Below are 14,136 nucleotides of genomic sequence, written 5' to 3' on the forward strand. Positions count from 1 at the left end.
GTGAGTAGCTGCGTTATTTTCTGAGGGGGTGAGAATTAAACCCTAAGTGGCTTGGTGAGTAAGTGGGCTGGGCTAGTGGGCTCAGCTGAGGGAGGATTTTTTTTTTCTAGTTTATTATCGGGTATCCGGGTAAGTGTGGCTGGGCTTCGTGCTTGGCCGCGGCGACAGCTACTGTGGCTGGGCTTCGTGCCTAGTCGCGGCGGCAGCTGCCGTGGCTTGGTGGTCGCTGTTGGCCGGAATAAGGAGGGAAGCGTGGCTGTTGGTTTTTTTATTATTTTATAAGTTTTTTTGTTTGTTTGTTTTTTTTTTATTTTAAAAATGTTTTTTCTTTTTTTTTTAATAATTTAAATTATTAAATAATTAGATGATGAACCCCACTAACGGAAAACTTAACGGAACATGGACGGAGGTACCAAAACCTATAAAGATACACTTTTGGAGGTACCAATTTAAAATAAAATTTTAGATGGGTACTAGAATTCAATTACCCCCATATTCGAGGTACCAAAATTCAAATTTTCCCTGAAATTATATTTATTGAATTGAATTTTTTTTCCTAAACTGAATTTATATTTACTAAATATTTTTTTTAAGGTGAAATGAACAGGGCCTTGCTACCGAGTACGAGTATAATTTAATTTTCACAAATTCGTATGTCACTGATTAAGTGATTAGACACTAAGTAATGCTATAAGAATATTGAAATTGGGGTCTAATCTCTTTAGCTTATTTTCAGTTCAAATCCAATTAGTTCAGTTCCTAATTTCCTTCTCTCATAAAATCAGTTTAGTTCATTTCATTTCAGTTCAATTAAGCTCTAATTAGTTCAGCCCAATAAATCAGAACAGGCCCTTACTCTCTCAAGTAAGGGTTACTCAATGAGTGTTAGGTTTACTCGATCTGTTTTATAAAGATAAGGGTTACTCGATACTTTTTATAGGGGTTATAATTACTCGGTCAATTTATAAAAGTTATTTTGTTCTTTTATAAGTCATCAGTCAATCACATAGTGTGGTAAGCCATATACAAAACGCATTATTTCATAAGGAAGAGTGATGAGTTATAACAATATTACGAATCATATACACTGAATGTACTCGTATTATGTAACTTTTAGTCAATTAAAGTAATTTTTTAACATATATTGGGTAACTTTAAATATGTAAATACGAGTAGGCATAATAATTGGCGCAATAATATTACTAGAAAAGTTATGATATTTTGTTTCGAAAAAGTTATTGAGTAATAAAAACAAAACCGCAAAAAGACTAGAAAATAAAGGCTAAACTAAAATTTTCAAAATCCCATTGGGAGAAATGCCTAGAATTTTAGTTCATCCGCTTGAATTTCAAAATTTTTACTACGTATGCGTTTTTTGCTCAAATTTTCGAAAAAAAACTAGGTATTTAGGATCTGTTCTCTTACGTTGAAATTCAGTTCAGTTCAGCTCAGTTTAGTTCAGCTCAGTTCAGTTAAGTTCAGTTCGGTTCAGCTCCTAGTTTCCTTCTCTTATAAAATATTCAATTCAGTTCAGTTCAGCCCAGTTCAGTTCAATTCAGCTCAATTCAGTTCAGTTCAGTTCAGCTGAATTCAATCAATGAGAACAGACCCTTAATCTCCACCCAATGTTTTTTTTTTTTCTTTTTTTAAAACACGAACTATCAATCGGTGGTGGTTTGTTTGGAGGAAAGAAAATTATACGAGAAAAAAAAATGATAGTGAGGGTTTGTTCGTCCATTCATGTTTAATTGTGGGTGTTAATTTGTGAAATATAAACGTCGTTTTTTTCAAACATTTGTTATTTTTGCTCAAAACATTTTCGAAATTCGAAAATAATCCGACTTTAAGCACTACAGTTGCAGACTTGCAGTATACTTATTCAAAAACTGGTTCAGGCAAGTACCCCCACCCCACTTCCATCTTCATCCACCGTCCACCGCCGCAGCTCCCCATCTCTTCGCCTCCGATTTCTCCGGCAGCCGCGCACAGCTTAACCTACCTCCACTACTCGAAGCATCGTTTGCACAACAAGGTTGCCCCTAATTTAATATAAAAGTACTCCGTAGTATAAATTCTGTTCAATTGTTGATTGAATTTGTATGTGATTGTTCATCGAATTGTTGTCTCAATCAAGTCTTGATTTGTGTATTGCATTACCATTATTTGTCTTTAATTTCATATTTGCGAATAAAATATGTGATGAATTGAATGATTTCCATTCTGGGTATGACAAAATAGCTCATTTCTTGCTCGGCAAAATAGGAGAGAGAAAGAGAGCTTTATTTTAATGGCGCAGCAGAAAGCGGAGGATGCAACACACCCTTTTAAGAATCTCTACAGTAGAGAATATCAGGGTCACAAAAAGAAGGTAATTTTAGCTTTAATTGCCCTATATATAGGATTTTCATTATTTTTTTTGGTCCAATTTCCTGCATTCGAGTATAATGTTTTGTGAGTATAATATTGTGAATGTGTTCCAAAATATATTTAGGTGCATTCAGTGGCTTGGAATTGTATTGGAACTAAGCTTGCTTCGGGTTCGGTTGATCAAACGGCTCGAGTTTGGCACATTGAACCTAATAGTCATGTAAGTATTGGTTCTATGCACTCGTCTATTAAAATTTATCTTATTTGATGTTTGTATAATATTGCTAAGATTGAATGAATCTGTTTTGGGTAGTTTGTTAAGGGTTAGGTGGTTTTGTTAAAGTTGTAATTGGTTAGAGGTGAGATTGCATATATTCGCCAAATGGGGGATCAATACTGGGTACACCGGTGGTTGAAATGTTTTATTGAATTGGATTGTCAAATTTATCATTTAGTGACCAATTGACCTACTTAGCTGTCCATGAATTGTTTTGAGAGCAATGATAGGTGAGGAGAGGAAGATATTCAATTAGAAATTTATGTTTGAATTTGACTAGTTGTAGTTTGATGATGCTGCTAGAACTAATTGAGAAGCGAATTAGTATTTAAAAAACTGTGACTTTGCCTAAGCTAGTTGTAGTTTGATGATGTGGTTCTAATTTATCTCAGTCTTATGTACTTTAGCTTGTGAGGTGAGACCGTGAGAATGTGAGATTGTTGAATTACTTGTATACCCTTTTTTGTCTCAACTTTGTTTTGCTCTTGTTTTGATTAAAAGGGTTCCTTTATATAGGCGCTTGACTAATTTGTGAAAAATTTCCTTAATTTTGGCCCAAAGTGGACTGCTGGAATGTCCATGGGGAATTCAACATAGGTACAAATGTGCTATTGAGGTGAAATGAAGAGGTCAATTAACATAGCTTTCCCTTGTTTTCTTTCTATGGGGATCTATTAATTAGGAAGACTGATTAAAATGTTGTTTTGGATACAAGATCTGTGGATTAGGTAGACCTATTGAAATATTGTGTGGATACTATATTTGTGGATTGGGGAGACCTATTGGAATATTGTACTATAACGTGCATACTTTATCCCTTGATGTCTTTGATTGTTTGATACGATAACATACTATTACATCCGATGCGTGGAGCTTGAGCTGCCTTGCTTTTGATACAACAAGTGTAACACCCCAATAATTGTCTCTCTTACCTGTATAATAACTTTAAAAGATATTTCCTCCGTTTTTTAATTAGATGCATCACTTTTGTAATTGCGGACGCCTAGACAATTTTTGAACTAGAGGGAGATAGAAAGAAATGTAAATAGGGCCCATGTGATAGGAAAGAGATAGAGATAATTTATGAACTAAAAAGAAAAGTGATCCATCTAATAAAAAATGGTGGAAGTATAAGATGATCAATAACACTTTTGGTTTTGGTTATCATAATTCCCAAAGTCTTTCCTCTTTTCTCCAATTTTACTACTTTCAGCTGCGTCCCTAGCATTCAGACCATATAAGTGCACGACTCTTACATATACCTTATCTTGTTCTTAAAAACCTTCCCGACTAATAATAGTTTTAAAGAATGATAATATCCAGTAAACATGCTTCTTTAGTACCTAAATGGTCAAAATGCTTCTCGACTAGTCTAAATGTGAAAATTAAATCTTGATGGAGGGAGTACCTGTTTTGATATATCTTGTCTATTGCAATGTGGGATTTTAGAAGTTGAGGTAGGCCAAGATAACTTGGATAAAGTTAAAAATGATAAATAGAAATTTGGTTTTCTGGAGAATACAGTACTTGATAGTGTTGAATGAAGTAAGAGGATCCTTGTTGACAACCACTGGATATAATTCTTTGGTTCATGCAATTGATCCCAACTCCATCCCATTAGAGTCAAGGCTTGGACACTGTTGATATCTATTGCAATGTGCTACACTATATTAAGTTCCCAGTAGTCCTTTCACGATGGCATGAACTGAGATTTTTTTGGGTTACCATGTAACCATGGTGATTATAACAAAGAGTTGGTATCCTGACTTGTGCAAATTTTATGTTACTTGTATCTGGCAAGTGCTATCATGTCTGAAATACATCTATTATAGTATTTATAGTTTTGTGTTTTTGTATGCGTTTAAATTCCTTATCCTTTTGATATTTACTGCAGGGAAAGGTAAAGGATATTGAATTTAAGGGGCACACTGATAGTGTGGACCAGCTCTGTTGGGATCCCAAACACGCAGATCTACTTGCAACTGCATCAGGGGATAAAACAGTTCGTTTGTGGGATGCTCGCAGTAAGTTGAGATAATCTAGATGCTTGTCACTTTGTGATCTTTGTCACTTAGTATTACTTACACACTTACACATGTCCAGAACCTTGTCGCTTTGTGATCTTTGTTTTTGTATGCTTCTTTTCTATAAGCTCCATATATTCTCTCATCCTATTATTGCATCTCTAGCAAAACAAAGTCAAAATATGATCTAGCTATAGGTGGTTCCAGACATGCTTTTGAATACTTTTCATATAGTCTCCTTTTTTATGACTCAATTGTTTATTTAAATTGTTTGGTGCATGTATCAGTGCACAATTTTATTATTTCTTCCAAAAAAATTATGAAAAGTTATTTTTTTGAAAATTGAAAATATACATTGAGATTAACCCAACAAGATTTAGATCATGACATATATAACCACATAATAATAATAACACGTGGTCTAATACCATGTGATCTAAGTTAGTATATGAATAGCGTAAAAATTTAATGATGCATGTATTAAGAGTCTGAGAAAAAGTCTATAAAGTCAAAATCAATACAATACTCAATACAGTTATATAACTAGTTAGGGGTGATGCTGCATTCATATATTTCATTTACCTTGAAAAGGGAAAACAATAATCAGAGATTGTATAACCGAACTAAAGATCAGATGTGAGAACAATGTGTTAGATTTCGGGAAAACTCCTCAATCCTGGAGTGTGTACCATTGACCAAATATATAGAGTTTACAATGCTAGGCCTAATCACGTTAGGAATCCTAGATACGATAAACATACAATAAATATATCCTAACTTGCGACAAATATTATCCTAAATATAATGTCTATCACACCCTTGCAGTCGTAGCGGGAGGAGGTCGTACGCTAAGACTGGATCGAAATTCCAGAAATAATTCTCGTGGTAGACCTTTAGTGAAAATGTCTGCAAACTGATATCTAGTAAGAACATGGAGAACCCGCACCTGTCCCAATGCAACCTTTTCTCGAACAAAATGAATATCCATCTCCACATGTTTGGTGCGTTGGTGCTGGACGGGGTTGCCAGAATATAAACAATAGTAGCCTGCCATAGAGGACAGTGTAGCTCTAGTAAAAGATTACGAAGCCAACACGCCTCAGGGACAACATTCGCGACGCCTCGGTATTCTGCTTCTGCACTCAACTTAGATAATGTATGTTGACACTTGGACGACCAAGAAACGAGGTTGTCCCCAAGGAAACAACAGTAGCCCGAAGTGGAACGTCGGGTATCGGGACAACCTCCCCGGTCAGCGTTTGTGTAAGTAATTAGTCGATGAGAAATAGTAGGATATAAATGTAGACCATGATCAATGGTACCCTGAACGTAACGCAGAATGCGTTTCAAAGCCTCATAATGAGGTTCCCGGGGATCATGCATAAAATGACACACTTGTTGTACCGCATAAGAAATATCGGTATTGAAGAGCACCTGCTAAGCTGCGATACAAAGTAGGATCCTGAAAAGGTGGCCCTGCATCAGCACTAAGTTTGGACTTAGTGTCAACTGGAGTGGCTGCAGGTTTACAAGAGGCCATCCCTGCACGCTCTAAAATCTCCTGAATCTCCTACGAAAGTAGCAAATAAGAAGGTTTTCGGGTTACTGCAATACCCAAAAAATAACTCAGAGGCCCCAAGTCTGACATGGAAACTCAGTTTGCAACTGAGAGATGATCCCTGTGCGTAACCTCTCAGATGAGGTAGCTAAAATAATATCATCAACATATAAGAGAAAATATTCCATATCATCTCCGTGCCGGAAAGTAAATAGAAAGTTGTCACTTTTAGCAATGACAAAGCCCAATTTGATAAGAAAATTCGCAAAGCGTTGGTACCAAGCACTGGGAGCTTCAAACCATAAAGCGCCTTGCGGAGCCGACAAACATGAGAGGGAGCCCTCCGATCAACAAAACCCGGAGGTTGATGCATATAAACAGTTTCCTGCATATCTCCATGTAAAAAGGCATTTTTGACATCTAATTGATGAATCGACCACTTCTTAGCCATAGCTAAACCGAGAACAGTGCGAATAGTAGCCGGTTTAACTACCGGACTGAATGTCTCATCACAATCAACACCAATTTCCTGCGACCTGCCATCACATATAAGACGAGCTTTGTGCCTTTCAAGGTCACCATTAGATTTGAATTTATGCTTAAAAAGCCACATACAATTAACAATGTTCACCCCCGCAGGCCTAGGTACCAAATCCCATGTCCCTGTTTTAATTAAAGCACTATACTCATCATTCATCGCCGCATTCCAATTATGGTCATTTAAGGCTTGTTTATAAGACTTTGGAAGGGGAGATTTATGAAGAGGTGGACCGGAGGGTTGTACGGTAAGATTGCAATATTTCGGGTTTGGCTTGTATATGCCCCGATGACTACGGGTGATACGGGGTGACGGTGGGGGAGGTCTAGTGGGCTGCAAAGGGGCTAAGCCACGCATAGTTGGCGGGGTGTATGAGGGTGGTGAGGTGGGGCCTCTAGGCGAAGAGGGCAGGGGGTGCCGCGACTGGGCCGCGGTTGGGGAAGCAGTCCCGCTGGTTTGCCGCGGACTGGGCTGGTTGGCAGGTGCGGGTGAAATGGTGAGGGAGGTTGGGCTATTATGCGGCATGGGGTGTGTTGGGCCTGCTGTGTGTGGGCTCGGCTGTGCTGGCCTGCTGTGTGTGGGCTCGGCTATGCTTGGCCTGCTGCAGTGTGGGCCGTTTGGGGTGAAGTGGGATAACCCATAAGAAAATGAGTGAGGAGGGGAGAGTGCTCATCGTGACCCAAGAAGGTATAATCTTTCAAGGTGAATTTTTCCATGGTTTGATATGGAAAAACATTTTCATTGAAGGTGACATCTCGAGATATGATGACTTTCTTGGTGGAGATATCTAAGCACTTATAGCCTCGATGATTTGATGGGTATCCCAAAAAGATGCAAGGAGTAGAACGAGGGGCAAGTTTATGTGGAGCAACGACCGACAAATTTGGGAAACAAAGACAACCAAAACCCAAAGATGATCATATGATGGGTTTTTTTTTAAAGAGAGCCTGTGCCGGAGTGATGTTCTTTAGAGATTTGGTTGGCAAAATATTAAGAAGATAAGTTGCCGTCTTAAGAGCATGTGACCAATAAGATGGTGGCAAGGAGGCATGGAAGAGTAATGTGCGTTTGACATTATTAATAGTTCGAATCATACGCTCGGCTTTTCCGTTTTGGGAAGAGGTGTGAGGACAAGAGAATCTAAACACCATACCATTAGCATTAAAAAAATTTCTAAACAGATCGTTGTCGAATTCACGAGCATGATCACTTTGGAATGATTTAATAGGACGCTCAAATTGAGTTTGAACATATTGTTTAAAAATTAGAAAGCTTTGGTAGGCTTGAGATTTTGAAGCTAAAGGAATAGTCCATACATAGTGAGTGTAATCATTAAGTAAAACCAAATAATATTTGTGTCCATTAACACTACGAATAGGAGATGTCCACAAATCAGCATGAATAATATCAAACGCACAATTAGTAAAATTATTTGAATCATGAAAAGGAAGTCTAACATGTTTCCCTATTTGACAAGAGTTGCAAAAAGAGGAGTCAAGCCCCTTATTACAATTAATAAAATTATTACTCCTAAGAAACTGAAGAGAAGAAGCCCTAGGGTGTCCTAAGTGGTCATGCCAAGTGGATGGAGCAACTGTGGTGAGAGAGGTTGCAAGACAAGTGCTTGGTGTAGTGGGTGTAACTGGATAAAGGTCGCCGGCACTATTGCATCTCGTAATTACCCTCCCCGTTTGAAGGTCCTTCACAGAAAAGCCATTAGTGTCAAATTTAATTGAAACCAAATTGTCAGAAGTAAATTTACGAACTGAAATTAGATTTTTAATGATTTGAGGGGCTAAAAGGACATCTTTTAAGGAAAGTGAATTATTAGGGAAAGTGGTATGACCATAACCATTAATAGGAATGCGGTGACCGTTGCCAACTAGAATATGATTATTCGTGCTTGAATTAAAAAGGGGCAAGAGATTACCTGAGTTATGAGTCATGTGAGATGTAGCTCCGGAGTCCATGTACCACCCATTGTCCGGATTGGACAGACTCATCGAAGAGTATGCACTCCCGAGCTCCGTAGGGGTCATAGGTGGGCCGTGTTGTGACTATCCAATAGTGTAAGCTTGCTGAGAAAATAAGCCACGGACTGGAGGACCAGTGGGCCGAGTCTGATAAGGCCCACTTGTTGGTAAAAGGGCTGGAGGTGCGGCCCACCCCTGCCAGTACTGTTGCTGTTGGTTGGGCCAAGGGGGCTGCTGGACCCAGTTCTGGCCAGTAGGTGCGGCCTGCTGCGATTGCCAGTGTTGTTGTTGTTGCGAGGTCTGTTGCTGAGGGGGACTGCCCCTACCAGGGCCACCGTGGCCGCGGCCCTTGCCTCTCCCTTTACTGTCGCTGCCTCGTCCTCGCCCACTGCCACCGGCGCCTCTGCCGGCACCGGCTGAATTCTGCTGCGAGGTGGAGTTCGACGCTGCATTATTAGCAGACTGCTGCTGAGCGACGAACGACGCCGGAGCTGTTGTGGAGTCAGTGTTGCGGCGGGTTTCCTCCAATAAAAGGCGCGATCTTGCGGTATTAAAAGATGGTAGCGGGTCTGTCTGAGCTATCATAGTAGCGACCGTGTCAAAATCGGTCTTTGTGAGGCCGGCAACAAGACAAAGTACCAACTTCTGATCGGAGTTTGATCGACGTTGGCAAGCTGATCGGAGATGCTTTTAAGACGCTTGCAGAAAGCAGTCACATTGGGAAAGTTGTCAAGATGAAGAGCATTAAACTGATTTTCAAGGTACGCCGCCCTTGTGCTCTTATTATCTTGGGAAATATCCTTGAGGCGATTCCAAATTTGTTGTGTAGTGGAATTCGGAGAAAGAATTGTTGTGAGGAGATCAAGAGAAATAGTTCCATAGATCCATTGTTTGACAATGGCATCCAATCGTGTCCAAAGAGCATCCGAAATCTCATAAGGTCGTTGAGTTTTGGGATTGATGTGGTCAAGAACGTTGTAGGCACAAGCATGGTTCTCAAACAATTCAACCCAATTAGCATATTGAACATTCTCATAATCTAGAATAAGAGGAATCGCATTCTTGATATTATTAACGGCGAGAGCCGGGTGAAATTCATTGGCCGGTGGAGGCGGTGGAGGAGGGGAGTCGCTGTCTTTGGCCATTGAAGAAGGGCAGTGTAGTGTTAAAAGGAAACTAAAAGAAGAAACAGAAATCTGGAAAACAGAGAACGAAAATAACAATTTGCGGAAGACTTGGAAGGCAAGGTCCCAAACAAAACAAAAACCAACGAAGTGGAAAAAAAATAAAAATTTGAGATCTAAAACCTAAGCTGTGATACCACGTTAGATTTCGGGAAAACTCCTCAATCCTGGAGTGTGTACCATTGATCAAATATATAGAGTTTACAACGCTAGGCCTAATCACGTTAGGAATCCTAGATACGATAAACATACAAAATATACATTAAATATATCCTAATCTGCGACAAATATTATCCTAAATATAATATCTATCACAATGAATCATCCAACTTTGCTTTTATTACAACATATTCACTAGAATGAGACTCTTAGCATGTTTGCCTTTGTGCTGAGCAGGTGGAAAATGCTCACAGCAAGCAGAACTTAGTGGTGAAAATATTAACATTACATACAAACCTGATGGGGCACACATAGCTGTTGGAAACAGGGTAATTTTCTGTAATTTTCATGCTTGTTCTTGAGTAGCTCTTACACAGTTTTGAGTTTTGTTCTTTTTGATCACTTAATTAGAATGTCACTTAATGCATGGTATGCCAGCTTGCTGGCAACTTTTGTCCCCCCTATTGCTGTAAGAGGCCATCTCACAACTGACCTTGGCTTTGGGATGTTTTGCTCATTCTAACACCATATTTTTTTTTTTCCTTTTCGTAGGATGATGAACTAACAATTCTAGATGTTAGAAAATTTAAGCCAATTCACAGACGCAAGTTCAATTATGAGGTGATTTCCTTTCATCTTACTGTCAGTTTGTCTCTATGCTCTTTATTTCCTCAAAATGCTTTAAATTCCACTAACATTTAGAATTTCAGCTAGCTATGCTAAACACAACATTTAGATTACAGTTGTGTTTAGCATAGCTAGCTGAAATTCTAAATGTTAGTTGAAAACCAAATAGTTATATGATTGCAATGAAGCTGCTTGTTAAAAGGTTGAAAGCTTAAGTCAATCAAAAGGTCATGTTTTAGATCTTCTGTAGTATTACTAAAGTTCAAGGTGAAGGAAAATTCACAAAAAAGAAAGTAATCTTTTTGAAAAACTAAGAAAATTGGGTTATTATAGTTGTAATGTATTTATCTGCATGCATTCCTGTATGGGAAATCCCAATTAGTTCAAGCATGAGTTAGTTTTCTTCAGTCACCACAACACACTTCTTTCCGTGTAACTTGTGTTTTGGGCCTGAGAGAGGCAGCCCAGGTTGGGCCTTCTATACCTAAACCAAATGTAAACATTTTATGTTTATTATATATACTTGCTTGCAACTATGCATTGGTTCCTTGTTGTCCATTATCCTGGATGAATATGAATGGTTCACAGTTTTGGGGGTTTAGTGTGGGAAGCTAACTTCCGTACTCTTTCTCACCTAGACTGCAGTGTAAAAGTCAATGGAAACTGTGCTCTTAATTCTCATGTTCTAAGTAGAAGAGTGTAAAAGTCAATTAAGCAAGTGTAAAAAATCAGCTCCAATATAGTTTGTTCAATTACAGAGTTTATCATGTATTTATTACTAATTTTTTTGCAGGTTAATGAGATTGCATGGGACATGACTGGAGAGAAGTTCTTTCTGACAACTGGAAATGGTAAGATTTGATTGTTGATGTAGAATATTTATTTGTGCTTTTATAGAATGGAAATGTCAGTATCAGTCATGTTTTGCGCTATAGGTACTGTTGAAGTCCTTGCATACCCCTCTTTGAAGGCACTTGACACTCTTACGGCTCACACTGCTGGTTGCTATTGTATTGCGATTGATCCACTAGGAAGGTATCCCTAATTCTGTCTCAACTTATCTATCCATCCTGATAAGGAATTTTTTTTGTCTTTCATTTGTTGGAAGATAAGCAGGAAAAAGAAATTGCAGCTCTCTTGCTAAGATACCTTTGTTCAAACTCTCATGGTTGCAGTATGGTGTGATTTTCTGTTCCTGATATTAGATCTAATTTTTAGTTATAGTCATTAGTTTTGGTGCTCTTGGTAATCTGGTGGCAGCTACTATTCCCTTGCAATTTATGTTACTTGGGTACTCTGTACTTGTGTTCGACACAATTACGTGTTCAGGTGTCCAACTTGTCTATTTTGTGAAAGTTTAATTTTTGTGTCAAGAATCTGACTCTGGAATTTGAAGAGAAATGAAAAGTCCGAGTTACATAGCTTGTGATTATACAGTGTTATCAATATAGTATTATGTTTGTAGCTCTCTGGTCATTAATCATCTCTATTTTGCTCCTAATAATTCATTGTTGACGTGTGTATAGTTCATGTCTATTGGTTACAAAGATCAAATCATTTATAACTTTTTCCTTGTAATTAATCCAAATAAGTCCTGTTGATAAATTTGGGATAAATGGCAGATATTTTGCTGTTGGAAGTGCTGACTCATTGGTCAGTCTTTGGGATATTAAAGAGATGCTATGTGTTCGAACATTTGTAAAACTCGAGTAAGATTACTTCAGATTTATCTTATGTTTATATATATGGTGATCCTCCTATATTTCTGTAACTCTTTCTTTTTTTTTTTTTGTTAATAATCTCAGGTGGCCTGTTCGAACAATAAGTTTTAATCACACTGGAGAATATATTGCTTCAGCCAGTGAAGATTTATTTATTGACATAGTAAGTCCCTAGATATTCTTTTGCTGACATTTGATTCCAACCCTTTCCTAAATCTACTGCTCTGTTTGGTATCTAAACTCCTTGTGTTCAATTAGCATTAAGAACCCCTTGTGAGGTGTGGTCAATCTGGTCATGATTGTTGGAAATGCTTTATCTGGTTTATTTTGACTTGAATTTAACAGGCAAGCATTGAAACTGGACGATCTATCCATCAAATACCTTGTCGGGCGGCAATGAATAGTGTTGAATGGAATCCAAAATCAAATTTGCTTGCATATGCTGGAGATGATAAAAACAAATACCAAGCCGATGAAGGTCCTAAGATTTCTGTGCACTTATTCTTGAAGCTGATAATCCATTTATTTAATTTTGTAAGCACGTTGCTCAATTCCTTTTGAGAGGACGATCTTCAAATTTTCACCCTATTTTTTTGGTGGGATTCTGGCAGGTGTTTTCCGCATATTCGGGTTCCAGAGTGCTTAGTTTTTGCAGTGCGACTGTACGAGGCATTAGTATGCACACTTTCCCTTCCCTTGATAGCATTCTGCTGAACTGTTGGTGTGGAATGAGACATGTGTATGTTAGGTGGATTACAGATAAGTTAACTGTGCTAGATTGCTAATAATGTATTCCAATTCGACCAAATATTAAAGAGATGAAGCAGTAGCTGTGGCAATCTGTGTAGAGGCAGGCAATGGATTATTCACATGGAATATGGTTCAAGTCCAATTCTTTTGGATCATATGTAGTTTGTCATTCAGTTCGGATTGGCTAATGTGGGATACAAATAGTTTTTCTGTAAAAATCACCAAAGTATTTTTTTAATCTTCAGAATTAGTCAGATTTGGTTCCAGTCAACACTTTTTAAAACTCCCCAACTAAGCTTCTCTGAAGGAGGCATGCTTAAGAAAAGAAAGAGGATGGATGAGAAAGGAACATCAATGGGAGACTTGAGCATCAACCACTAGTAATTAACTAGTTATGGCTTTGTTTTGGGATGGCTGGGCTTAATGTTTCCAATTTGAAACAAATATCATTGCTGAGAAATGTAGGTAATTTTGCTCTGAAATATACTTGAAATATTCCGTTCAGAAGTAAAACATTCTTAACTTAGTAGGATTTGTAAATTTTGCATACTGCTATACTCATACTTCCACGTTTTTGCTAATTGGAGAAGGAAAGAGAGGGAAGAGTTGGATGATCAAGTTTTAAGTTATGTCGTTGATGTTAATCCTTGAGCCTATGACATTTCCTCTGCTCAGAAGGAAGAACAGATTTATTCAAAAAAGCTATTCGTTTTTGGATTCTTTACTCATGACACTCTAGAATCACTCTCAGGTATACAAGCAACATATGCGAATATGTGATGCACTAAAGTAACAGCTTTCTCTATAATATGTTGTACAAACACCTGCAAATTAGCTTGGGTATTATGATCAAGTTTTCTGCCGAAAGTTTATGCAGCATGTTGAATACACTTGTGCAAACAGTGCTATATCCCTGCTCGTGATTTACGGCGAAATTAACATCAGCAAATTTATTTAG

At 38.1% G+C, this 14,136-nt stretch overlaps 1 protein-coding gene across 2 annotated transcripts; it reads left to right on the forward strand.

Annotated features, from left to right (window-relative positions):
• Window positions 1–1,714: 1,714 nt before the first annotated feature.
• On the forward strand, window positions 1,715–13,704 carry LOC110716744 (THO complex subunit 3). 2 transcript variants are annotated; one of them, XM_021895378.1, is made up of 12 exons: window positions 1,715–2,032; window positions 2,239–2,368; window positions 2,492–2,587; window positions 4,539–4,668; window positions 10,318–10,409; window positions 10,633–10,701; window positions 11,501–11,558; window positions 11,643–11,742; window positions 12,330–12,416; window positions 12,513–12,591; window positions 12,774–12,906; window positions 13,040–13,704. In XM_021895378.1, the coding sequence occupies exons 2-12, from the start codon at window positions 2,288–2,290 to the stop codon at window positions 13,072–13,074; spliced, it is 960 nt and encodes a 319-aa protein (XP_021751070.1). In that variant the 5' UTR covers window positions 1,715–2,032; window positions 2,239–2,287; the 3' UTR covers window positions 13,075–13,704. The 2 variants fall into 2 exon arrangements, with proteins under 2 accessions (XP_021751070.1, XP_021751071.1); XM_021895379.1 differs by having other exon boundaries at window positions 2,263–2,368.
• The last annotated feature ends 432 nt before the right edge of the window (window positions 13,705–14,136 follow it).

The sequence above is a fragment of the Chenopodium quinoa genome, unplaced genomic scaffold (assembly GCF_001683475.1).
Source record: "Chenopodium quinoa cultivar QQ74 unplaced genomic scaffold, ASM168347v1, whole genome shotgun sequence".
Lineage (NCBI taxonomy): Eukaryota > Viridiplantae > Streptophyta > Magnoliopsida > Caryophyllales > Amaranthaceae > Chenopodium > Chenopodium quinoa.